The sequence below is a fragment of the Calypte anna genome, chromosome 1, assembly GCF_003957555.1.
Source record: "Calypte anna isolate BGI_N300 chromosome 1, bCalAnn1_v1.p, whole genome shotgun sequence".
NCBI lineage: Eukaryota > Metazoa > Chordata > Aves > Apodiformes > Trochilidae > Calypte > Calypte anna.
The window spans coordinates 88133864-88157505 of NC_044244.1; the positions used below are offsets into that span (position 1 = coordinate 88133864).

The 23642-nt window shown below is 50.1% G+C and overlaps 2 protein-coding genes across 4 annotated transcripts; one reads left to right on the forward strand and one right to left on the reverse strand.

Moving 5' to 3' along the window:
* Nucleotides 1-3279: 3279 nt before the first annotated feature.
* On the reverse strand, nt 3280-7417 carry PTMS (parathymosin). Its single transcript, XM_030444331.1, has 5 exons — nt 6828-7417; nt 5943-6014; nt 5109-5190; nt 4885-4949; nt 3280-4251 (listed from the first exon to the last, which is right to left on the reverse strand). Exons 1-5 carry the CDS (start codon nt 6873-6875, stop codon nt 4201-4203), a joined length of 318 nt encoding a protein of 105 aa, XP_030300191.1. The 5' UTR covers nt 6876-7417; the 3' UTR covers nt 3280-4200.
* MLF2 (myeloid leukemia factor 2) lies at nt 6751-21629 on the forward strand. 3 transcript variants are annotated; one of them, XM_030444310.1, is made up of 11 exons: nt 6751-6834; nt 8645-8736; nt 11803-11890; nt 14901-14976; nt 16979-17105; nt 17561-17596; nt 19059-19112; nt 19529-19654; nt 19985-20144; nt 20237-20477; nt 21037-21629. In XM_030444310.1, the coding sequence occupies exons 2-10, from the start codon at nt 8695-8697 to the stop codon at nt 20413-20415; spliced, it is 888 nt and encodes a 295-aa protein (XP_030300170.1). In that variant the 5' UTR covers nt 6751-6834; nt 8645-8694; the 3' UTR covers nt 20416-20477; nt 21037-21629. The 3 variants fall into 3 exon arrangements, with proteins under 3 accessions (XP_030300170.1, XP_030300180.1, XP_030300184.1); XM_030444320.1 differs by lacking the exons at nt 6751-6834; nt 8645-8736; nt 11803-11890 and adding an exon at nt 14109-14202; XM_030444324.1 differs by lacking the exons at nt 6751-6834; nt 8645-8736; nt 11803-11890 and adding an exon at nt 14503-14647.
* Nucleotides 21630-23642: the final 2013 nt, after the last annotated feature.

Here is a 23642-nt window from a genome sequence, read left to right on the forward strand (position 1 = left end):
AAGGTGCAAAGAGCATTCATTTCTAGTCTCAGAGCTTCAAAATACCTTCAGACTCAGCTCAAACTTTCCATGGCAGGCCTTTCTTCATATATGGCAGAAAGATGTAGATGGGAAGAGACCTCTGGAGATCTCCAGCCCAGTCAGCAGAGCTGACACCAAAGCTAGGTCACATCGCTCTGCTTAACCAGGAGCATTAACTGGTTTTATTTCACCAGCATGGAGTTCAGTTGCCTCCTCTCATGCTAAGTACCTGCAGCTCACCACCGTAGCCAGAGCTCTCCCCTTCAGGAGGCTGCACCTGTATGGTCACCCAACAAGGCCCACCTTGCATCCCAACAGTGTTGTCCTGGCAGGCTCAGCACTCCTTGCTATGGCCACAACACTCTCATGGTGAGTTTGCCACCCCAGTGTGTCCCAGTCCCAACCATCCAGTGACCCCTGCCATCCAAGCTAGGATGGAACCCAGATAAGACCTGGTAGTGGCTCTACCTGCTCTTTGAACTGTCATCTGTGTTTGCTTTTCTAAAACACACAAAATGTCTGTCAGAAGGGGAAATTATCAGTCTAGAGGGAATTCTATGCAAAAGCATGAATGCCCCACCTCCACAGCTCTCACATCAAGCAGACCCAGAGAGGGATGAGAAATCTCCAGTGTTCCTCGGTTGCCTGTACCAGACCTGCCAGAAGCTTGGAGCAGGTGCCATCAGAAGGAAGGAAGGGACCATGAACACTGGACATTTCCTTGACAGCTCTAATGATACTATGGTTGGAGCAAGCAAGTTGCATAAGGAAAGGCCTCCTGCCACCAAAACTTCTCTCAGGTGAAACCACTAAGGACTTTGTTCTGAGCTTATTTAAAACTAAGGTCTGGTCTGCAATCACACTTGACCCAGTGGTAAGACCTGATAAAAAGACAGTTAAGTTAATCCAGTACACATTTCTGTGAAAGCTCTTGCAGTTTAACCCCAGTATGGACTTCTAGCCTAATGTCTGGCAAAACTGATAGCTTTGAGGGAGTTCTGCCCCCAGCGGATGTGGTTAACAGATGGTCAGAGAAATCAGATTAGATGAGTGGAGAATCAGCACAGAGACAAGAAAGGTGAATAAGGCCTGCAAATGGTATAATTTCTTCTGAGAAATCACTGATGAAGATGGGCTTTGTTCTTACTTTGATGACAACAGAAGAACACTATTGACTGTGGAAGAAGAATTGGATTGAACTATAAAAAGCATCTTTAAGTTTGCATGCAAATCAAACACACAGGCAGGCTTGAGATCAAGTGCAGTGCAGAATGCTATGTCCTCCATTTTTTCTGGAAATCTATGCTACTTGCTGTGATCATCTAGTCAGCTAAAATACCACCAGATACAGTACGGATCTTTGCAGATCTAAGGAAAGGAAAGATACTCTCCAGATTCCCATTATGTTATCAGTAGACCTCACTTCAAGTCAGAGATTATGTCCTGCTGGTCAGCGAGATGAAAAAAACCCTTGGCAGACATTTTAACTATTTTTGTATCTGTAGCTGTATCTTCTAATTATCTTTTGCCAATGAGAAAGGTGTTCAGTAAAACTGAATAAGGTGGAAGGACTAACAGAGACATGGGGAACCTGGATGGCAGCCCTTTGTCATTTCCCTCTGTCCTGCAGTGTCTCCCTCGGAGGAAAGGAGGGATGACTGCTCACATTGCCAGTCCTGGCCTAACAATAAGACACTGACTCACTCCCTTGTAGTTCACCAGGTGGATAGAGCCAGAACTACTGGTGTTGCATCTACATAAGAAGCACAGATGTAGTTCTTTCTTCACATCTTATCGGCACGTACATTCTTCACTGCCCATGGTCAGGCGCTGCTGCAGTGGTGAAGTGCAAAACGTGTAATCAGCCTCTGCAGAGATTGTATCATCTGCTAATTATTTATCTTCGGTACCAAGCAGTAAAAGGTGACTGGGCACCAAAGAGTTTGGAGGAATCCTGAGGACCTGCTGCACTTCCGAAGTATCTTGAACTTAGAATCCACACTTTTTGAAAACTGAGCAATTGTAGGAATACAAAATTGCAAAAGCGCAACCAGAAAGATACATGCAGGCTGAAGCAGCCCATTGATCACAGCTCCCAGGGCGGGTGGGAACTCAAGAGTGTGTGGGGTTTGTGGGGGTGGGGAGTGTGTAGCAGATCAACCCCAGGCAGCAGCTCCCTGCTTTGGCAGCAGCTGTTTGGGGCGAGGGGGACACAGGGGATGGGGAAGGCACACACTGTCTGACTGTCTCCAGCTGCTGAGGCAGCCCTTGGGAAGTGGACAGAGCTGGAGTGACCATGGCTGTCAGCTGGCACAGCAGCCGTGCTGCAAAGGCCCCTGAACACAGAGCCCAGCACACGGCTCCAGGTGGAGATGGGGATGTCCCCGGGCCAGGGGGACTTCCTTGAATGAGGTCCATCCCTGCTGGAGGAGAAGGGCCCAAAGCCCCACCCTGACAACCAGATAGGAAGAAGGGAAGGGGCCAGGGCAGGAGCACCAGGTGGGAATGGGGGGGCCTCAGCAATAGCTGTCCCACTTGCTCCATGCTTGGGTCCCTCTGTGCCCAGGGGCAGCTCTTCAGCCACATGCAGCCATTTGGAGGCACAGGATTGACACTTGGTCCTTCCTGGAGACCAGCACCTGTTTGTGCTTCCAGTACCTGCTGTGCTTCTGCAGCTGCACAAGCAGGAAAACAGACTCTCAGACAGACTCTAAGACAGACTCTCAGACAAACGTTGCTACATTTACAGCTCCTGATCTTGGTGTCTCATTGCACGATTACCAGTGTATGAGTTTACAAAGGTGCACCAAGACAGAAGGACAAATGCTTGACGGCTCTCTCCTGAGGAACTGGTGGGACAAAGCTCCTACCTCCCAAATCACACCCCTGCTGCTGTGGCTGGGTGGGTCAGGCCTGCAGCCAAGCAGGACACTGTACAGCTAGAGCAGCACTTGGGCCCCCTTCCCAAACCTCTGCTGCCTGGTTCTGAGACCCAGCTGTGGTTCTGGCGGCTTCACAGTAGCCCTAGAGCTTTATCCAACCTTCATGCACCCAAGTGGGCAGTAGCAGCACTGGCACGTTCTGGTGGTCTCCAGCATGCGGTGGCCATTTGTGTGATTAACACAGGTCTTTTGTCAGATTTAAGAGTTCCCCTTTCTCTCCACTGCTGGTCAAGCCCCCCCATCTTTCAAACCAACGTCTACTGATCCAATCAGAACACAGCCCAAGACATACAGGCACAACCATCCACACAAGGTGTTTGAAATATTTTTAAACGCTTTTATTTACAGTGCTAGTTGAAAACAATATATATATTTATATCGATCATCCTCGTGATGTCTGTGCCATAGAAAATGCTGTGGCAATATTGCCTTCAATTTACAAAAAATGGTCACAAGAAAATCTGAAGGGAAAAAATGGAAATCAAAGTTTGGTCCCAAATTGTTTCTTGATTTGTTTTAAAAAAGCCTTCAAATTAAAAAAATAGGCAGTTCAGATGAAATTCATATATAAAAACAACACTTATCTTCTGAAAAATTCACGAGGGCCAGCTTGCTGTCATGTAAACTTGAAAAAAAACCAAAAAAAGCTTAAAGTAAATTCTGTCTCTGCGTGTGGTTTAATAGAACCATTATTTGCTTGTAACATTCTTTTTCTTTGTTTCTCAGGGTTCAAGGGGGAAGCAGATGAGAGGAGGCCTAGGACTGGAAAATGCACCATGAGATCTGTGCCTGCAGCCTCCTGGACTCAGGGAGGACACGTGACAGCAGGTCTGGGGAGCAGAAGCTGTCGAGAATCTCTGTCATACTAGTGACAAGAAAAGGAGGGGAAGTGAAAAGGGAAGGAGAGGTGGCTGCCAGATGAAAAGCCTGGCATGGGGGCCTGGCAAGGTTACGTACTGGGCCTCAGGAAACAACAAAATTCTTGAGGGAAGAGGATAATTTGTAAAAGGGGCACAGCTGAAAGGATGTGTGGGACTGGAATAATTTCAGCTGCAGAGTGCCACAGACGGGCTAGATCTTCAGGTGAGAAGGAAACTGCAGTCCTCCCCATTTGAGAGTATTTCTAATCTTTCCTCATCTGAGACTGTGTGAAGCCAGAGGCGGATGGGACAGCATAAGCACAGGCTGGAATGGAGGAGAAGAGATGGACGGAACAGAGGAGATGGGAGGGGAAGACTCAAGCTGAAGACCCATTTTCTGTCTTCTGTCTCTTTGGATCCACTTCATCCTAAGTAGGTCATAGAGAGGGGAAAAAAAAAAAAAAAAAAAAAAAAGGAGTTACCCTCTAGCAGTCACCCCACCAAAGCACACCATTTCTCTACAATTCTTACTGCTGTTCTTTCCTCCATATGGAAATCTCTGTTCGGCCCACCCTAAATCCCTTCCTGTTTTGAAGGATCTCTGAGTGCCTGACACAACTGCTCGGTTGACTGCTGCCATGGTTAAGAAGTGGACAGCTCCATTTGTCCATTTGCAAGGAGCCTGTTACTTTAGAGAAGTATAATAAGCCCAGACTCACATCACTTCAAACAGACCCTGAGATCTGCCCTTACAAGTCCATCTTCTGGCCTGAAGCCCAGGTGTCTAAGAGGCCACAGCCCAGCACAGTCTCAAGCACCTTGGCTCTCAACCACTCAGCATGGTGACTGCTACTGGAGGGACCTGGGCCCACAAGGAGTATACAGAGGTTTATCATCCTCCTGCCAAATCAGATTTGCTTTCAGCAGATTTTGCTGCTGAAATCACAATAAGACCCAAAGCCAATTTGAGAAGCTCAGCAATGGCACCTACGTGGATTTGATGAGCACACAGCAGGTAACCTAGTACCTTCTCACTGACATTACTTTTCACAATCACTCACCTCTTCCTCCTCTGCAGATCGTTTTTCTGCATGACCATCCTGCTCTTGCCCATTCTCATCTCCTTCTAAGCACAAGCAAGAAAGGAAATCACCGGTTAATTGAAGTGGCACTTAAGGGAATGTAATTTCACAGTCAGAGGGCTCAGAGGAAGAATTTCCCTCCCTGATCTTGCATTCCCCCACAGCCTATTTCCTCCTATTCTCCCTGTACCAATTATTCCTACCTTCATCCTCATCACCACCTTCTTCTTCATCCACATCATCAGGATTCTCTTCCTCATCTTCTTCAGCTCCATTTTCCTCATCCTGAGTGAAACAAATTGGTCAGAGCAGAAACTGGTATCAGGCTGACATCCCCATGAGCTTTTTCCTGCGAATGCAAGAACAATCTCCACAGCTCCATCCGATTCAGACTCCAGCCTCGGATGTTCAAGTGAGTGACCTCTACACTGTTATTCAGGCAGTCATTCCCACCATCCCAGCGGAAAACCTCCTGTCAGCCTTCCCCACCAAAACCAAACCTCCCACCAGGCCTTGCCCACCAATATAAAACACCTTGACTTCACAAGCTGCCATCCCAACAAACTGCTGCCATCCCATTCCAACAATGAGAACATCTCTCTGGTTACAGGCTATGCTTGTAGTACATCTGCTTCCACATCCCTTCTGTCCTCCAACAATGTGCAATTCCTCACTGTTCCTCCTCCACCTTCTTCAGCTTATACTCCTCATGCACCCTCGGGACACTGCAGCAGGAGCAAGGCCACTTCTCTGTTTGCTGCCTCCCTCCTAACTCCTCCTTGCCCCTGTGCCCACTCCCTTTCTGGACCCTTTCTTCATCACGCTGGGCCATGTCGGCTATACTAATTAAATCAAGGTTCATTCTCCACATTTATTCTATAGCTTGCTCTTCATTTCCTTATGAGCTTCTGTGGTCCTGTCCTCTGTCTTAATCTCCCATGTTCTCTTCATATTCATTACCTGCAGAGAGCCAGACTAATCACCCCCTACAAAACCCTCCCCGAAGCCTCTAAATCTATCCCCCAGAAGGACCTCACCTCTACTATTTCCTTCTTCTTTTCTTTGTGGACTGTTTTCTCCTCAAGTTTTTCCTTCTTTTCCTTCATTTCCTACGCACGAGACGAGAAAAAACATTCAGGCAGTCAGCAGTAAGAATATAAGACTGGGATGCTGAAACAAAGAGGGCTTGAAAGAGATGCGGTATACGGCTGAGGAGAGAAAACCCGTAAGGCGGCAAATCTGCCCTCTCCTGACAAAAGAAAAAGCAGCGCGAACGCGTCACAGCTACTTTTGGACAACGCACATGTGGAAAACAGAAGTACGGAAGAGTTTAATGCGCTTTTTTTTTTTTTTTTTTTTTGGTGTTTTTTCTGGCTTTTTTTGTTTTTCTTAAAAGCCTCGTCGGTCGCATCGAGGCGTTTCCGGCCGTCCCCCAGCGACAGGGTTGGAGGGGGGCGGGTGGGTGGGAAAGAACGTGCCCCCCCCCTCTTTATGTCCACACAACTTTAAGCCCTTCCCGCCGCCACCGTTCGTAACCGTCCCCTAACGGCTCCCCCCTCACAGCGCCTTTCCCCCACCCCCGCGCCGCCCCCGGGCCGAACGCAGCGCGCGCACCGCCCGGCCAATGGGGGGGCGGGAACGGGGCGGGGCGGGGGGCGCCCGGAGCTCTACGCACCCCCCCCCCCCCCCGCCCCCCCCCGCCCCGCCCCCGCCCCCCATTGGCCGGGCGGCGCGAGGCCGCCGCGCGCGCCCCCCGCTGGCCGGGTACCTCGGGCGGCCCCGGTGAAGCGGAGGGGGTCGGTCCCCACCCTTCCCCGGCCCTGCCCCTCTCCCCCCCCCCCCCCCTTCTTCCCCCCCGTTCCCCCGTTTCCCCCGCATCCCGCGCCGTTGGGAGCGGTGCGGCGGGGCTGGGGGTGTCTCACCTTAGCGGTAAGCTCCGCCGGCGCCTCCTCGACGCGTTTTTCCGACATCCTGGCCCCGGGTAGCGGAGGGAAAGCAGCCGGTGGGAACTGTCCGAGGGAACCCCGCGGGGAGAGGGTCGGGGGCAGAGAGGAGGGGGGGTGAGCGGCGGGAGCGCAAAGTCCCAGCGATCCGGAGGCGGTGGCTGGCTCCCGGCCCGGGGGCCAAAGTACCAGGGTCTCCCGCGGTGGGGGGAGACGCCGGCGAAGGGGATTTATACACTGCCCGGTGACGAGGGAAGGAGGGACCTGAGGAGGGAGGGGAGAGGGACGGGAGGCGGAGGAGGGAGGGGAGAGGGACGGGCCGCGCCGCGGGGAACGGGGCCGCTAGAACAATGTGCGCTCCGCTCGCTACCCGAGGCTGGCAGACGGCCGGTGGCACAGCGCAGCCCCTGCCTCCCCCTACGGCCCGTCGAGGCCAGGCGGGGGCACGACGCACCAAAGCCCTGTTTGGTTCTCCGACCCGAGCCGCTACACCAGGCACTGCCCGGGGTGGGGAGAGCTAAGCCCATTGCCCGCCATCCCTGCAACACGGCTCGGGGGGATGGTGGTAGTGGAGGGTGCCGATCGTACAGCCTATCCGCCCCTTCTGGAGAAAACGGGTGGGTGAGGAGCTGTGCCGCAGGGCTGTATCGGAGGGCAGCGCTGGCGGCGGCTGTACTCTCACAGCCTCCTGCTTGGAATTTTCCACTCCATTTGCCCGCCCTCCCGCCCGCCAGTAACGCTCCGGGCGGCGGGGCTGCCTCTCCCCAGCCCGCTCCGCCCTGCCCCGCCCCTCCGCCCGGCGCTAGGCCCCCGCACGGCAGGAGCGAGGCTGCTTTTCCCGCGCTCTGTCGGCAGCGGAGGGAGAGAGGCGGGGCCCGGCGAGGCAGCTGGCAGGGGAAGGGGGGGAAGAAGGGGGGAGGGCAGCGAGCGCCTCCCGATTCCCCATATTAGGAGGGTCCAAGAGGTGGGCGCCTGATGGGTTATTCAAATGAGCGTCTGCCTAGCAACAGGCTTCCCATTGGCTGCCTCGGAGAGGCTGGCGGGCGGGGCGGAGGGGCTGCTGCAGCGGAGAGGGAGGGGCCGCCGGCACGTGGGTCGCCAGGGAAGGCGCGCGAGGGACCACTGGCGTGGGGGGATCTCCGCGGTGTGTTGGGGCATCGCTGGGATCGGACCCCCGCCCAATGGATGAGGGAAGGGGTCCTGGTAGGCGGCCGGGGCGGCTGGAGACGAGAGGGCCCTGTTCGGAAGTGGCCGGACGCTGGCTTCTGAGGGCGCTCGGCGCTGAAGCCTGGGGAGCCCTCGATGGCCTCAGCCCCGTGTGCTGGACGGGTAGACGGCGGGCGTTGGAGCCGGATCGAGTCTTCCCTCCCTTAACCCACATGCCCCACAAATTCTGCGGCTGCCCGAGGCAGTGGCGGTGCCCCGCTGATGCTCCTCGCCGGGGAGAGCGGCAGCCGCCCGCTGCCAGCCCGGCCTCCCGCCCCGGCAGCGGGGGTCGGGCGGCGAACGTCGTGCAACACTGACCCCTGCTGCCGCGTCGCAGCCGAGGCACTGGCCGTGTCTCCGGGCACGCTGGTGGGAGGGAGGGATCAGCGCGCAGCTCCGAGTCTGCTTTTAGCGAAGGTCCTTTATGCGGAACGGCAGGCTGTGTCTCGCAGCTGCAGGGGTTTGTTGCTATCTGAACAGGTGTTCTTGTAGCTGCGCTTCAGACTGTTGTTTGTCAGCTTGAGCAGACTGGGATGACTAAATTCCCTTTCCCAGAAGATTTATACTGTCTGTCCCTTTCTTGGTTACAGGCACGCACAGCAATCTGCACGCGTTTGCAAGCCTACGTACAAAACTAAGCATGCTCAACAATACATATGGATCCACACAGCCATTCTCACAGGTACAAGGCAAGGTTATTAATCCATCTGGTTGGAGAATGTGTTCAGACATGCAAGTCCTTCTGGTACAAACAGTCTCTATACAAACCTAGGGTTTAGAACTGGTGCTCTTGAGTTTAATCAGTGTTTCAATTCGAGCTTTAGATAGAAAAAGCAATTGTTACTTGTAGACTGGGAAGGCAGTGTATACAGTATCTCCTGAAAGAAAGTATGAAAGAGATTGAATACAATATAATATAATCTGTGTGACAAGGAAGTAAGAGGTCCCCACCTTGTCACCTCCTCTGCAGCGACAGCTGCTTCTCTCAGATGATCTGACTAACGTATGTTCTTCCTAGCTACACACACTGCATAGTGCCTGCCCCAATTAAATTAATTGTGATATAACCCAGACACACAGAACTAGACTAATACCAAAATAACAAGCCATAAAAATGCATGCATACATTTTATTTTCTTTCTGTTCCATAAAGCCCCTCTGGCCAACTTGTCAGGCCTAGCTGCTATCATCATTCAAGTCCTGATTTGGTTCAAGTGCCCCTCCTTCATCCCTCTCCTCTGCAAGAAAAAAATCTTAATTTCTGGAGTTATACGCAAAAATAGGTACCAAAAAAAATAATTACAAAGTCACTAGATATTGCTCTTCTCTCCTTCGGTTTGTCAGGGGATACATGGCTCATGGCTCTGCTGGTTCAGTTAATCAGTCCAGATTTTTCATCCTTTCCTTTACACTCTTGGCTACTGAAAATGTAAAAATACACCAACATGCGTCCCTTGGCAGAGACATTTTCCTATTAATGCACAAGCAGGCCTTGACACAGCCTCCTAGAGGAGAGAAAGCAAGGATTATATACAGTGATGCTGCTATGCCCAAAACGCAATGGTGACACAGGCAGCACAAATGCAAATAGGTGAAGAGTTGTTTGTGTAAGGGAAGCGTGTTTCCAGCAACATGTAGGATGGGGCCACTTGGTCACCTCTACAAACAGTGCCAACTGTGGTCTGTTCCTTTGCCTTAGCACTTGCAGCATGCAGCCTCACACTTTCCCTTTCACTGTTTCTGCAATGTCCTCTGTGCATTTTTTACCTCATCTGTTGCTTCTCAACTTCTGCCTCTTACCTGTGTTCTTGGCTGTGTTCTTCACATGGTCCTTATGACATCCTTTAAACTATGTACAAAATTAATCTTGCATTTCCCCTTCATTTTCCATGTGTCCCTTTCACTCTGAATGCCTCCATCAAGTATGCTTTTCCCCTAAATATGATGTGGAGCTCTTCTTCACGCTTGTGACATGCTGGCTTCTGCATTCCAGCTCTTCTTGCTATTCAGATCCTGATGGTGAGATTCCCTCAGTTTCTAGTGTTCAGCTGCTCCACTCACACCCTGAGGGCATCCCTTAACTGTGTCAGCTAACTCTTCCCTGTGTCTCCTGCTCCTCCATCTCCTTTGTGCCCCTCTGCATTTTGTCTACCAGATCGATTCGCAGCTCTTTTCTGCTCCCCTCTCCCATCTGTGTTATTCCTTTTGTTGCAAATGTGAGTATGCTGATTGTGTGGTCCAAAGATGCCAGTCCTTTTTCAGTTAGTTCTGCTGTCTTTGCCTCAAATTGCTTCACCATCTCAGCAGAATATATGCCATCCTTTGTGGAGTCTTACATCCCTAAAAAAGAGAGGTGCAGAAGTTACGTGATACACCAGTGTTTGGGAACATAGAGAATATACCTGTCTGTCTGCAGTCCATAGAACAATATGAATGCAATTTTCTCTGTACAATAAGTTGCAATTTTTGTGCTGTACACTATTTTTGCTTTGTGTTGATGCAGGTGTGTGCATGTGTTTAGATGCAGTATGTGCTGTACACTGGTGATACTTGGTTACATCCATTTACTTTTGGGAGCATATAAAGTACAGTACTCATCTACTGATGCATGTGTTAAACTTGCATGTATCTTCATATGTGAGCATGTGCTTGAATGTGTGTCTGGTCTTTCATATGTGTTACATATTTTTCTGCTTCCAGCATATGCAGGGTGCACGCACTTAAGAAGCATATATTTATGTGTTTTGTTTTAATACCTTGATAGTCTTGTTCACTGCATGCTGTTCTGGGGGCGCAGGAGCAGGGACTTAGTTGCTTGTGTTGAAGGCTGGACTAACTGTGAGCCACTTTCTGAGCAAAAGCAAAACACAATACTGGGTATTTCAAGAATTTTATTTGCAAGCTAAATCATAAGTGGTTCCAGAAGTCTTCCACACTGTTTGCTGAACAACAGACGAGCAGAAGGTTGTGTATTTGTATTAACTTTTCTTAGCATTTACATAAATTCAGAAAAAAAAAAGAAAAACAAAAAATAAAAAAAAAATAAAAATAAATCTGCTCTTTGGCTTCAAGTGAAGCTAGCAAAGTCTCAGTGTGTGGAGGGAATGTGCTGGAATGCACTTATGGATTTAATTCTATCCTGTGCCCATTACAAATCCCGGCAGATGATCGGTTTTGCTCTTCTTACACGATGCTATATGCTGAATTCAAGAGAAAATATAAAAGAATTCAACCACTGGCCAACTCTGGGAGATGGCTTCCTGAGAGGCAATACGTTTAAATAAGCACTGCAGAGGGGTGGGAAGTGGGGTAGGTGACACAAGAAGAGGAAGCAAGAGGAGTAGAAAGGAGTGATGAGGAGTGGCAAAGCCTGTCAGAAGACTGGAAAGGGAAGGGAGGTTTTGAATCGTGATTTTTGTGCACTTCTCTTTGCTCACACAGCACAGACGGAGGTCGTGGTTCTCACAGTGCAACAGACACATTCTTAACATGAGCAAAATATTCTGAAAGTAATCACTGCCACGCCTCAGAATCTGCAGACACCACAAGCTGGCTGTAGCATCCCAAATACGAATTGTCAGGTTTGAGGATCAAATCAGAGCTGTCCTTCACTCAGGGTGCCCTTCATCTGAGGTCTGACTTAGCTGTTGTGTGAGGATTACGTAAGAGGCACAGAAGAAAGGAACCAATGAGGAAACGGCTGTGGGTAGGTCTGACTTCAGATAACGAGGATTTCTTTGTCTTACAGGCATCCACTGGGGCCCTGGAACATTTGGACGCATTAAAAAGCTGTTTCTGTCTTCATGGCCAACATGATGGATCCCTGGAAGCAGCAGGTAACAAGGCACAGTTTTTCAGCGTACTGTTTATTTATCTTCACCACGTGATACTCTCTTTGCTTTTAAATTGCTTCTGCTGTGGCTGCCCCTTTGGTTGGCTGTGCTGCCCAGGGCGATGGGCTGCTGGGAGGAGGCTGCCTGGCAGCCAGAAGAGGTGGAGCTGAGGGTAGCAGCGCCATTCATCCCTCTTCTACTTTGCCCTTCCCTCGCCTCCTCCCGGCTGCCTGCAGCGTTCCTGCTTACCCCACCCTCTCCCCCCATCCTCCACCACTTCAGGCTTAACCTTGTCCGCCTGAAAAAAAGAAAGGAAAAGGAGAGATGTAGTTAAAAGAGAGGCAGCCTAAATAGAGAATGCGACAGGAGCAAGAGGGGAGTCTTGCTTTTCATTCACACCACCATATGCTTTGTTATTCTAGCCTAGCAAGTAGCCATCCATGTGGTGAGGACTGTAAGAAACTCTCTCCTACAAATAACAGCTTCTGCATTCCTCAGAACTGTGGGCTTGTCCATGTTTCAGAAAAAGGTTGCATTTCCAATTCTTCTTGCCAGGATATCACCCAGCATTTGCCATCAGCACTTTTTGCAAGCAAGATTTGCTGAAATGGTAATACCACTGGTAATGTCATCTTTGGTAACATAGGTTCCTTTGGGTAGCAGACCCCTTGCAGAGAAGCAACATTAGGGTCAGAAAAAAAGGATCTGCAAAGCAATTTTTGTTCTAAACTCTGTTCTATCCCTTCCCTGTCTCTCTTTTTGGAAGGCAGCAATGCCTGACTTAGTATTTGGAAAAAACTGAGGGGCTCCTACGATCTCTGGGACATTCCAGGAGTGGGAGGACCACTGGTATCTGGGGGAGACAGCAAGTCATTTTATCCCAGATCAGGGGAAAAAAATACAACCATAATAAAATAAAAAAACTGCTTACATTCCTTCCTAAGAAGCTCTTCTACCTGCCTTTGAATCCTGCAACTTGAGGTCAACTCCATAGACTAATCAAACATCAGGACAACCCGAGAGCAAAAGGAAAACACACCAAACAGGAATGGCTGTTCTGACTGAAGGTCTGTGAAGGATGATTCAGGGTTGCAGAAGCAGCAGCACAGAGGCAGAGGCAGTATTAGCAGAGGCTCTGTGTGATCTTCAGGGCTCACAGATCAACTCTGAGCTGGTGACAGGAGTCTGTTTCAGCAGCTTGCCTATGAGCAGCCTCCATAACAAGCACTGCCCAGGGGTCTGTCACTGTTTAGCTCATGCTCTGCCCGTAGCATCTGTCTTTACCTCACAGCTCTGCACCACTGTGCTCTCCACAACTTTCATGCTGTGGACAATAGTTTCAGCCTCTGAAGGATGCAGTGGATAAAATGGGGGACACCTGAACAGTATAGGCATGAGCCCTCAGTGAGAAGTCTTCTGTCCTTTCTGGACAACAAGTTTTGAGACCCTCTGTAGCAAGAAGTGTTGCCTGTGCGCTCCACCACATACAGCACACTACTGGGTTATTTTCCCGTCTGACTAAGGAATCCAAGGAGATATCTCCTGCCACTCCATCTCTCAACCACACTGTACACACAATTGAAGAAGCCCGCCCTAGCTGAAAGGTATCTGAGTCAGTCTGAGCTCTTCCTTCTAATCCAGCAGCGCTCGCAGTAGATGAGGGCAACAACCAGCCTTCCCCAGGGATGGTGACACCTCACGGACTTGTATGGTGGAGTTTCCCTGCCACTGCTGTGGGTGCACTCACCAAGTACCTGTACTCCATCTGTAGCTCCTGGTGGCTGCCCAGGCCCACAGCCTGGCTCACAGAGCAGCCTCTCCATTTCTGCCCGGCAGAGCCCGGGTGTGCATACCCTGCCCGTACTGTGCAGAAGGCCCGGGGTAGGAGCTGATCCCTGCCGTGGCTCCAGCCTCACTGTGGATTCCAGCAGTGAACTAATGTACCCAGCCACTGCCGGGGTTATCCTTAGGGTGAGCTGCCAGGTGCCACCCTCCTTGGTGGTGGGCTCACCTGGCTGGTGAGCGTGGCAGAGGCACCCATCAGCTCACTCCTTCTCGTCCCGATCCATCGAGCACTCGCCAGGCCTGCCAGCTGCCCCTCTTACCGAGGTGGGAGGCAAGCAACACCCCGGTGCCTGACCAGCATCGCCTCTGCCCCGGGAACAATGGCTCCTTGTGTCTGGACATGTTTTCACTTGCTGCCAGCTGCCGCTCGCTCCCGGACCCGCCAGGCGCTGCCGTGCGCCGGGCCGGCTGGCGTTGGCAAGACCCGCCGCTCCGGTGCCCGCCGCTGCCGGGCCGAGGCCTCTCAGACGGTAAGGCGGGCTAAGGAAGCCGCCGTACCGCGTTCGGCCTATGACCCCTCAGGCCCGGGGCGTCCTCCCGCGGGTGAGCCCTTTGCCCAGCCGGCCCACAGGCGTCTCGCTGGCTGCGCAGGGCTGTACGGGGGCGCGGGGCTGCGCCGGGGGTGCGAGCTCCAGTGAGGAGTGGGGGCGCCGCTCCTGCCCGCGGGGGACGCCCGCCGCTAGGGGGCGCTGTACCGAGCAGCCCCGCCGGCTGAGCGCGCGCTGGGAGAGAGGCGAGGGGCGGGTCCCCCATTCCCTCGGCGCCCGGTGGTGCATGCGCGGTGCGATCCGTCTGGGGCGGGAGGGGCGGAGGGGCGAGTGAGGTGCCGGGCCGGGATGGCAGCGGAGGCGTGAGGAGAGTCCTGGTGCCGCGGGAGGGGAAGGGTTGCGCCCGCCGCTCCGCAGCCACCTGCAGGCAGGGGAGGGGGCGCGGCGGAGGGCGCTGGGCCGGGGCCTGGGGCCGGGATGGCCGCGGAGTGCGGGGGGGGATGGAGGGGCGGTATCGCGGCCTAGGGCGCGGTGAGGGAGCGCTGCTGCCGTCGCCGGTCCAGGATGGGGGCGGTGCAGGAGTCGCGGGGTGGGGAGGGCCGGTTCCGCCGCTCGTCCCCACCCCGCCTTCCGCCTCGGCTGCGCTCACCCACCCCCACCCCCCCTTCTTCCTTCCGCAGAGGCCACCCCGACCGAGGGAAGCAGCATGTTCCGGCTGATGAGGGATGGCGAGCCGGAGGACCCCATGTTTGCCATGTGAGTCCAGCTCGGCATCCTGCTCCGGAGGGGGGGTGCTGCGGCACAGGGCATCCTCGGGGGCTGGGGTGGGGGGAGGGAAAGGGGGGGGGGGCAGGTGTGCGCTACCCCCGCGTCCGAACAGGCGGGCCTTAGAATCACGCAATCGTTTCGTCTGGAAAAGACCTTTAAGATCATCGAGTCCAAGGGAAATACCGCAGCGCAGAAGCTGTCAGGAGAAAAATACGAACGTTCCCTTCAGGGGCTGCACAGGGAATAACCTGGTTCAGCTTGGTCTGGTTTCTGTAATAGGCCATGGGTTTGGAGGAAAGCTTAATTAAATAAACTAGGCCAAAAGGCATTGCGCCTGTCTGAAGAGGAAAGGGGCTGGAATCCCTCATCTTTTTCTTTGTGTTGGGGTTTTGTTTTTTTCTCATGCAAAGTAGGATTCCAATTCAGATAGATGAAATCTCCTGTCCAGTGTTTGTTGCAGTTCAGCACAGGAAGTCATTAACAGAGCTAGAGAACACTGCTAAAGGAGTTGGTTAGTCGTTAGAGGAGACAGCAAATAGTTTTGAAATACAAGTCTTGAAATCTAACAAAGGTCTGAAGATTTCCCCCTGGGATTCCTTTTACTGAATGTTTTTGCTTCGGTTCACAGAAATTGGATACAATTGATAAATTTTGGCAGTGAAAGTAAGCTGGCAGACTTTGCCAAAACAGATGAGGAATACACTGTATTATGGTAAAAATTTGATTATGTTAAGCACAGCACTACTATAAATGGTTGGTATTAATTTCTTTAGCAGAATGAAGTCTGGATTTTGCTTGTGAAATTGATAATAGGCAAAAATTTTATCAACTCTAAACAAATTAGCAGAACAGGAGGCCTTGATGTCCCAGTTAGTCACAGAGTGACTGTGTTCTCATTGATGTGGCAGGTATGAGTCTGGCTTTTACTATGTGAAGTATTTCCAGTAGAGACAGAAAAGTATGGGTTTGTAGCAGGTACTTTTGTGAGCTCAGGGATATTATATGCTGTTGAGATTAATCAGACTCAGAGGGATAAATGCAGACTATAAGATGCATGAGGAAGTGCTTTGGTGTTCCCAGATGTTGTTTTTTTTTAACCTGTGGCCACTTCTTTCTGTGACTGTCTGTATTCTCCTTTTTATCTCCTTGCTCCTCCAGCACGTGTGAATGTGACAGCCCTTAAAATGGAAGCTGCAGAAGAAGGAAAAAAAGGAAAGCCAGTTTAGGCAGCCCAGTTATTCTATTTTCTTCTCAAATCTGCAAAAAGCTGTCTGTGGTCTTAATCTCTTAGCAGGTGTACCACATAATATTGTAGGAAAATCAGCAGATGAAGATGACTTGGGGTGGAAGGATGTCACACAGTGTCAGGCCATACATTCTGTTCTGGAGGTTTCAGTCTAGCATTTGAGTGTGTTTGTGCACAAGTATGTGAAGGGGTGAGAGAACAATGTTAAGGAAGGCACACTCCCTGGTACTGTTAAGCATAATTTTCTCTTTGCAGCCATGAGGGTCTTTGTGAACCACCCTGCAGAATGCAAAATTGCTCTTCTAAAGTGGTTTGATTGTTTCACAGAGCTGTTAGTGTTAAGGGTTTTGATGGCACAAGAGGAAATGAATATGAAATGATGGTGGTATGAGAGGTGGCTTTCATCTGCTAGAGCAGTAAGGTTCTGGAATGGGCATGGCCATGCCTGGCCCTAAAGCGTTAGAGGGAGCAGAATTCCAAACAATTTTTGAACAGACATCAGTTGGTGCCTGCGAGGGTTCTGTGGTAACCCTACTGTTACAAGAAGAAAGATGGGATTCAGAGGTCCCTTCCAGCCCCAGGAATCACTGTAAGCAGCACTGAGTTCTTGGGATTCTGGATTCTCAGCTTTGAAAGGAATACACAGTTACATAAGAGAAACTCAAACTCATAGTGGGTGGATTAAGCAGGGGTTTGTCTTCTGTCATTCCTTCGTCACCATTGTTCTCTCAACCTTTCTGAAAGGGACCCGTTTGCAATGCACCGGCAGCACATGAACCGCATGCTCTCTGGAAGTTTTGGGTTCGGCCCACTCCTTGGCATCACTGATGGGACTGCACCTGGGGCTCGCCAGCCTGGACGTAGGATGCAGGTAACAGGGCCTGAGTACAGGATAGGATTTGTTAAACTGCCTCGTTAGCTTCTGCCTGCCTCTGTTGCTGGGCTGGGCATGCCCCTTGCCTTCGTATGAGTGGTGGGTGCAGAATTAATCTCTAGAGTGATGTCCTTTTCTTTGCTCCATGTGCATTAGTACATTGAATGCAGCTGTGTTCTAGGCTGAATGTGGGAGGAAGGGAAGAAATATGTGTTGTTTCTCAAGGACATAAATCAGTATCACTGAGAGGAATGTAGGAGCATTGCCTGTCTGGTTTGTTAGGGATGGTATGGTTTGAACCACTGTGAGTCTGTGGGGTGCTTTCCGAACTGTTTGTTAAATCTGAGTGTTCACAGTTCTGCTTCCAAGAAGAATGAGGGTGTTCTGAGGAGAACCTAGTGACTGGCTGTTGCAAGGTCATTCTGTGTTCTGTTTTTCTGTTGTCCTGGCAGGCAGGAGCTGTTTCACCCTTTGGGATGCTCGGCATGGTAAGTTCTCTCTTTTTTTGAGGTTTCCCAAATAATGGCTCCATACTGAGATTCATCAGCACTGTCTACAACTGGTGCTAAAATGTAGCCATCTGAGAGCAGGACCATCCATCCAACTAGCAGAGAGGGTGGGAAGGTGTGGAGAGTCCAGTGCTCTCTAGATTTATAGCACATGGCATATGGAATAGTGCATCGAACTGAAACTGGAGGCAGCTGGTTTCTGCTAGACCTGTCTCACTGAGTTGCTGCATGACTTAGGGCCTTTCCCTTCTGTCCCCTCATATCTTTGAACTGTCCCCTCATATCTTGAACTGGTTTAGAAGAGAGATATGAGCTCTGTTTATATGGTGATGTTGTATTTGCACCTTGACCAGAAAAGAGCCCTAAAGCTGTTATAGCCCAATATTTCATAGGAATTGGGACACTTAATATCAGAGAAGAGCAGATAGTCTCTTAATAACCTCATTTGTCTGAAAAGAAGCTGTGGATGTGTTTGGATGTAATGGAGGAGCTGTGACAACATGAGGAAAAGACTTGGCCGTCATTAGGCAGAGGTGGTGATTGAAACTCCTGTGCAGTGGTGGCTAATGGAAAAGCCAAACGAGTACTTCAGGTGAACAGGTTTGGAATAAGAATGACTGTGTATGTGAGAGCACCATGCTTGGAGCATGCTGACCTCTGTCATGCACTAAAATAATACTGTGGAAATAGGTTATTCCAGATCCAACAACTGTAGCTGCCTCGCTCTGCAGGGTTGCCTCAGAGAAAGAGATGAAGTGTCCCAGAATTGTAGCTCAGAGAAGGATTAATAAGAATACAAACAGATAGACTTCAAAGGATAATAACAGTGTGTGTGAGTATTGCACTGCTTTAAATGAGAACAAAAGGCTACTCGAGGAAACAAAAAAATCAGCAGGTTTAAATTGTCGTAGCAATTTTGTTTACATATTGCGCAATTAACCTGTGAGACCTGCTGGCCCAGTGTGTTACTGCAGCCTTTAGGTTTACAAGATTAAAAAGTTTGTAGGGAAAATAAGAAAACTTGTTCTTATGTTAGAAAGAATACAATCAATGGAAACTTCCTTGTGGGTTAAATTAAGAGGATGACTGTCTTACGTTTAAGATCACTCTAAGTGCATACCTGAGCTTTCATCTCTTAGCTTTGCCAAGTGCCTGGACCCAGTAACCCAAGTGCATTTGGAGTCAGACACAAACTAAAAGAACAGCCTTTGCTGTGTCTAGAACCTGGAGAGTCCGAACATTTGGGCAGTGCAACCTGAGAGAATAGTGAGAAGAGCAGTCTGAAATCCTGGTGAGGGTTTTTTTTGGCACTTCTGAAGGAAAGGGGAATAAACAAGGCTTTTCTTTTTAGGAAGCAGTTTTTTGTCCCTTGCAAATAGTTTGTTATTCTTTCATCCCATGTCTTCCCAAACTGATTATTGTTGTGTTCTTTTTTTATCAGACAGGTGGCTTTATAGATATGTTTGGGATGATGAATGACATGATTGGAAACATGGTAAGAACCCTCCATAAGCCATTCTATATCAAGGGAAGTACTGTAGGTGCTCCTGCCATCCCACCTGATGTTTCCCATCTTACTGTGCTTCTTTGGTTTGGCCTCTGCTCAAGCAGCCAGTGTGGCAGAAGTTGTGTCACATTTATGTGCTGACCGGGATGGAGTGACAGAAAGCGTGTTCCTGAGGTCTACCTGCTGAGTGCAGGGAGGAGAGATGGGAGAGGAAGTGTGGGGGTAGACTTGTTCAGCAAGAAACAAGAATTAATGTAACAGGAAGATGTATTCTCCAGAAAGATGGACCCATGGGGTTTATGTTCTTCCTGCTGTAATTTCTTCCTGCTTCATTGGAGAGAGAACTATCTGCCATCTCCTCTTTCCTCCCATTGCTTTATGCTGTTCCCCATTTTGTCTTGCAGGAGCATATGACAAGTGGTGCTAACTGCCAGACATTTACCTCCTCGACTGTCATCTCCTATTCCAACCTTGGTGATGGGCCCAAAGTCTATCAGGAGACCTCAGAGATGCGTTCAGCACCTGGCGGGGTAAGGAGGAGGTTGCACTGTGTCTTCCCTGCGTGAGGCTGCTGGTTTTGCTGTGGGTGGATGGGTTTCATTAGGTGGCTCAGTGCTGGCCACCCACAGCACTTCTGCTTTGGAGTTAGTTGCCATTCAGGGAGCAGGTTGTGACTCACAGAACCATGCTGAGGGCCACAGGGAGGGGATGGGAAGTGCTGGGAGTCCGTTTACCTCTTCATTATGTTGCATCTGGCGTCCCGGGAGTGGTGACGGTGCAACATGACTGAGATCCTGCAGGCAGGAATCCGAGTGCGTTGCAGGGCTGGGGAAATGAATAAAGTGGGAATCTGCCCCCAGATCCGTGAGACTAGACGGACTGTAAGGGACTCGGACAGCGGCTTGGAACAAATGTCAATCGGACACCACATCAGAGAGCGGGCCCACATCATGCAGCGTTCCCGGAACCATCGCACGGGTGACCAGGAGGAGAGGCAGGACTACATCAACATGGATGAAAGTGAGTACTTGCCCGTGCCTCCCTCCCAGCAGCAAACCCAGGTGCTGCTCCCCCCCCTCCTCCCTCTCTGAGCTGGTTCTCTCCTTGCATAGGTGATGCAGCAGCGTTTGATGACGAGTGGAGGCGAGAGACGTCCCGCTTCCGGCCGCAGCGGGGGCTGGAGTACCGGCGCCACGAAGGCGGCAGCGGCCGCCGGGCTGAAGGGACTCGTCTTGCGATCCAGGGCCCCGAGGATTCTCCCTCCAGACAGTCCCGTCGGTATGACTGGTGAACCCAGAGCAGACCTTGTGGGGGGTGCGGCCTGGCCACCCCCAAATCTACCTACACGCTCTTGTAAGTCTCAGCAAGATTTTTTTCTCCTTGTCTCCCACTGCACGGTTGCTTCCCAGCCCTTCGACTTTTATTTTCATTGTCTCAGTCTTACGTTATTTTGAAGTGTTGGTTGGAAATGGGTTTTCTCATTTAATGTAGAGAGGAGGGAGTTCAGAGGAATTACTGATTTGAGTTCAGAGGAAATACTGTTCTGAATGGGAAGGTGTTTAAGTTAGCTTTGTCATCAATAAAAAAGCCTAGTGTCAGCCTTAAGTGATGGTTGAAATGGTATGAAATGATGTGGGATTGCAATCTGCAGTGTTTTTATACTGTCATTGTATAGAACTTGGGCACCATTTGCTGTCAGTGCAGTTCAAAATACAAGTAAGTGCTGGTGTCTGCTCTCCTGTGTTTTGAATAGGGTTCACTAGGGTGTGATCTAATTCCTGAAAAGGGACCTTTTTCCTTTTTTTTTATTTTTGGTGTCTATATATCAGGTTTAAACATGTCTTTATCTGTCTTCTGTGATGCTTTCTAATCATGACTTACTCTTTATGTTCTCTATTTCCCTTCCTCCCAGGTACAGACAGTGAAACTCTGAAGCCCATTCAAAGCACCACTTGGACCCTCCTCAAATTTAGTATTAACCTCCCTCCCACTCAAGAATTGAAACAAAGCAACTAATCTTCTGCATTGCTGTTTTTTGCCCCATTTGGGTGCTACAGTGGGGTGTGGGGAATCTCACTGATGTGCAAGGAACGCGTTAATTGCCCATTCCCTTTTTGCTCTCCCTTGGTTCTGTTCTTTCTGCCAGTAGTGGTGGGCATAAAGAGCTGCTGCCTTGCCTCTTCCATCCTTTCCACTCTTTCTGTGCTGGGTTGGGCTGGTTTTGAAGTTTGTGTTTAGTCCCCTCTGAAAGAAGTATGAGGGAATTCTGCTAGAACGCTGTACTGGTCCCCTCACCAGGACAGAGGCTTCTGTTCCCTTCCTGCTTTTCGGTGCAGCTATGGAGAAGCAGAAGGAGGTGTGCATTAGAGAAGGGAGGAGCAGAACAAAAGCTGGATCAGCCTGTGGCCCTCCCCATTACCCCTTCTTCAATCACCTCCCCCACTTTTTTAATTTGTGAAACTTGTAACTAGATGTTTACTGAATAAAGAAACAAACTGTAAAGAACTGTTGGATCAATCTTTACCTTCAGATGACTAAGTGTGCCTGCTGTGGAACTCAGGTCCTTTGGGAACTGCTGAGGAGAAACTTTGTTTCATTCTAAGGCCTTATATAGCTTTTCCATATAGTTACAAAGTGAGATCATATTTAATATGCACACGGTGAAAGGAGACCCAAAACCGTGCCATTTGGAAAAAAAAAGTTCTATTTATTTATTACAATTTATAATACTGTAGTTTGGCTGTGGACTTAGTGGTAATTAGTCGGTCTTTCTTGCAGCCCTGTCCTTTTTGCAGCCCTGAATTGGGCCTCTGGCATTCCTTCGGGGCCAGGGAATAATCCCACTATTTTCTCTATTTCTCTGCAACGGAGATTGATGTTGTTATGAGTTACATTCTCTTGTCCAGTAACAAGTGCAACCTGAAAGGCCTTAGGAACACAGGGCCAGGGAAGATCTGCTGGGTTTGTCGAATCATTTGGAACAGGAGGCAGGAAATGGATGCAAGACTTGCACTTGGAAGTGGTGTGCTGAGATCTTGCCACGTATCCCCTTGTTTTACACCTGTACGCTAACAGAGGGACAGGCACCTTGCTAAGGACTCCTGCCCTGAAAACAGGATGGAGAATCCAGCCCCTTAGAGCTTAGGGCAGAGTTTGCATGTGCTCCACCCTTCAAGGAAGTGCAGGATGGCATTATAGTTGATGGGAGGTTCTGTCCCCCAGCAATTCCCAGTAGAAGTCGTGGTCTTCAGGTAAAGGCTCACCAAGGCTTCCACATCCAGGTGCAGTTGGAGAGGCTTCCGGAGTCCAGGTGTGCAAAGGGAGCAGCCTCAGCTGAGGCAGTGAAGCAAGTGTTGGAGGGGGAGTAAGGCAGGGACCCCTTTGGAGTGGACTGAGGGTCTAGAGATGGCATGCGTGAGGCAGGCCCTGAAGAGAGCACTGCTAAGAAGGAGGAGCTACACAAAAAAAGCAGGAGAGGTTTGATGGTTTTGGCTGGGATAGAGTTAATTTTCTTCATCTGAGCTGTTGTGTGGCTATGTTTTGGATTTGTGCTGAAAACTGTTGATAACACAGGGATGTGTCAGTTACTGCTAAGCAGTGCTTACACAAAATCAAGGTTTTTTCTGCTTCTCACACCACCCCACCAGCAAGGGGGCTGGGCATGGACAAGGAGTTGGGAAGAGGGGACACAGCCAGGACAGATGACCCAAATAGGCTGCAGGGATACTCCATACCGTATGACAGCATGCAAACTAGGGAAGAAGAAGAGTGGGAGGGGAAATGACATTTGGAGTGATGGCATTTCTTCCCAAGTAGTCATGGCATGTGATGGAGCCCTGCTTCCCTGGAAGTGTCTGAACACCTCCCTGCTGATCGAAACTAACAGATCAATCTCTTGGTTTGGTTTGCTTGTGACGCAGCTTTTACTTTACATTTCAAAATGTCTGCAATGTCAACCCGTGGGTTTTTACCACATTTACTTTTCTTATTCTCACTGCCATCTCACAAAGGAGGGAACGAGCAAGTGACTGCCTGGTGCTTTAGTTGTCAGCTGGGGTTAAGGCATGAGAGTGGACAAGTCATCTTGGGTTTGCCAGACTTTGACAGAGGGAACTGTAGCAGCAGCAGCCCTCATCTCACTGGTAGTCTCCAGCTGTCTCAAGATATGTGAGACCTGGTATTCTGATCCAGCAAAGAACCAACCAAGCTTAGAAAGGTGCTTACAGCGTTGAGACAGTGGTGGTAACCAGCTGCAAAGTGCTGGCCATTCTTTGAGGTAATGTCTGAGAAAGGATAGGGAGATGGCCATAGTGGTGGTGGGGATTAACTTCGACCTTTAAGATGTGAGGTTCCATTCCTCTTTGGGAATGGAATTCCTATTCTTGATCTAATCCCTAATCCTTTTATCTGGATTTAGCCTTCATTGGGTGTTGCCCTGCTTATTGATCCGGGACATTCATGTGTTCTTGCACCTTGGGGCAAAGGGTGTGATTTACCCAGCTACTTAGGTTTTGCTAA

Excerpts from the sequence above, each read along its gene's own strand:
- MLF2 (XM_030444310.1), top strand. The coding sequence starts at position 8,695 with ATGCTCAACAATACATATGGATCCACACAGCCATTCTCACAG. Across the intron at positions 11,891-14,900 it reads TGGATCCCTGGAAGCAGCAG|AGGCCACCCCGACCGAGGGA; the intron begins GTAACAAGGCAC and ends TTCCTTCCGCAG. Across the intron at positions 17,597-19,058 it reads CCTTTGGGATGCTCGGCATG|ACAGGTGGCTTTATAGATAT; the intron begins GTAAGTTCTCTC and ends TTTTTTTATCAG.
- PTMS (XM_030444331.1), bottom strand. The coding sequence starts at position 6,875 with ATGTCGGAAAAACGCGTCGAGGAGGCGCCGGCGGAGCTTACCGCTAAG. Across the intron at positions 5,191-5,942 it reads AGAAGAAGGAAATAGTAGAG|GATGAGGAAAATGGAGCTGA; the intron begins GTGAGGTCCTTC and ends TGTTTCACTCAG. Across the intron at positions 4,950-5,108 it reads AGGTGGTGATGAGGATGAAG|AAGGAGATGAGAATGGGCAA; the intron begins GTAGGAATAATT and ends GCTTGTGCTTAG.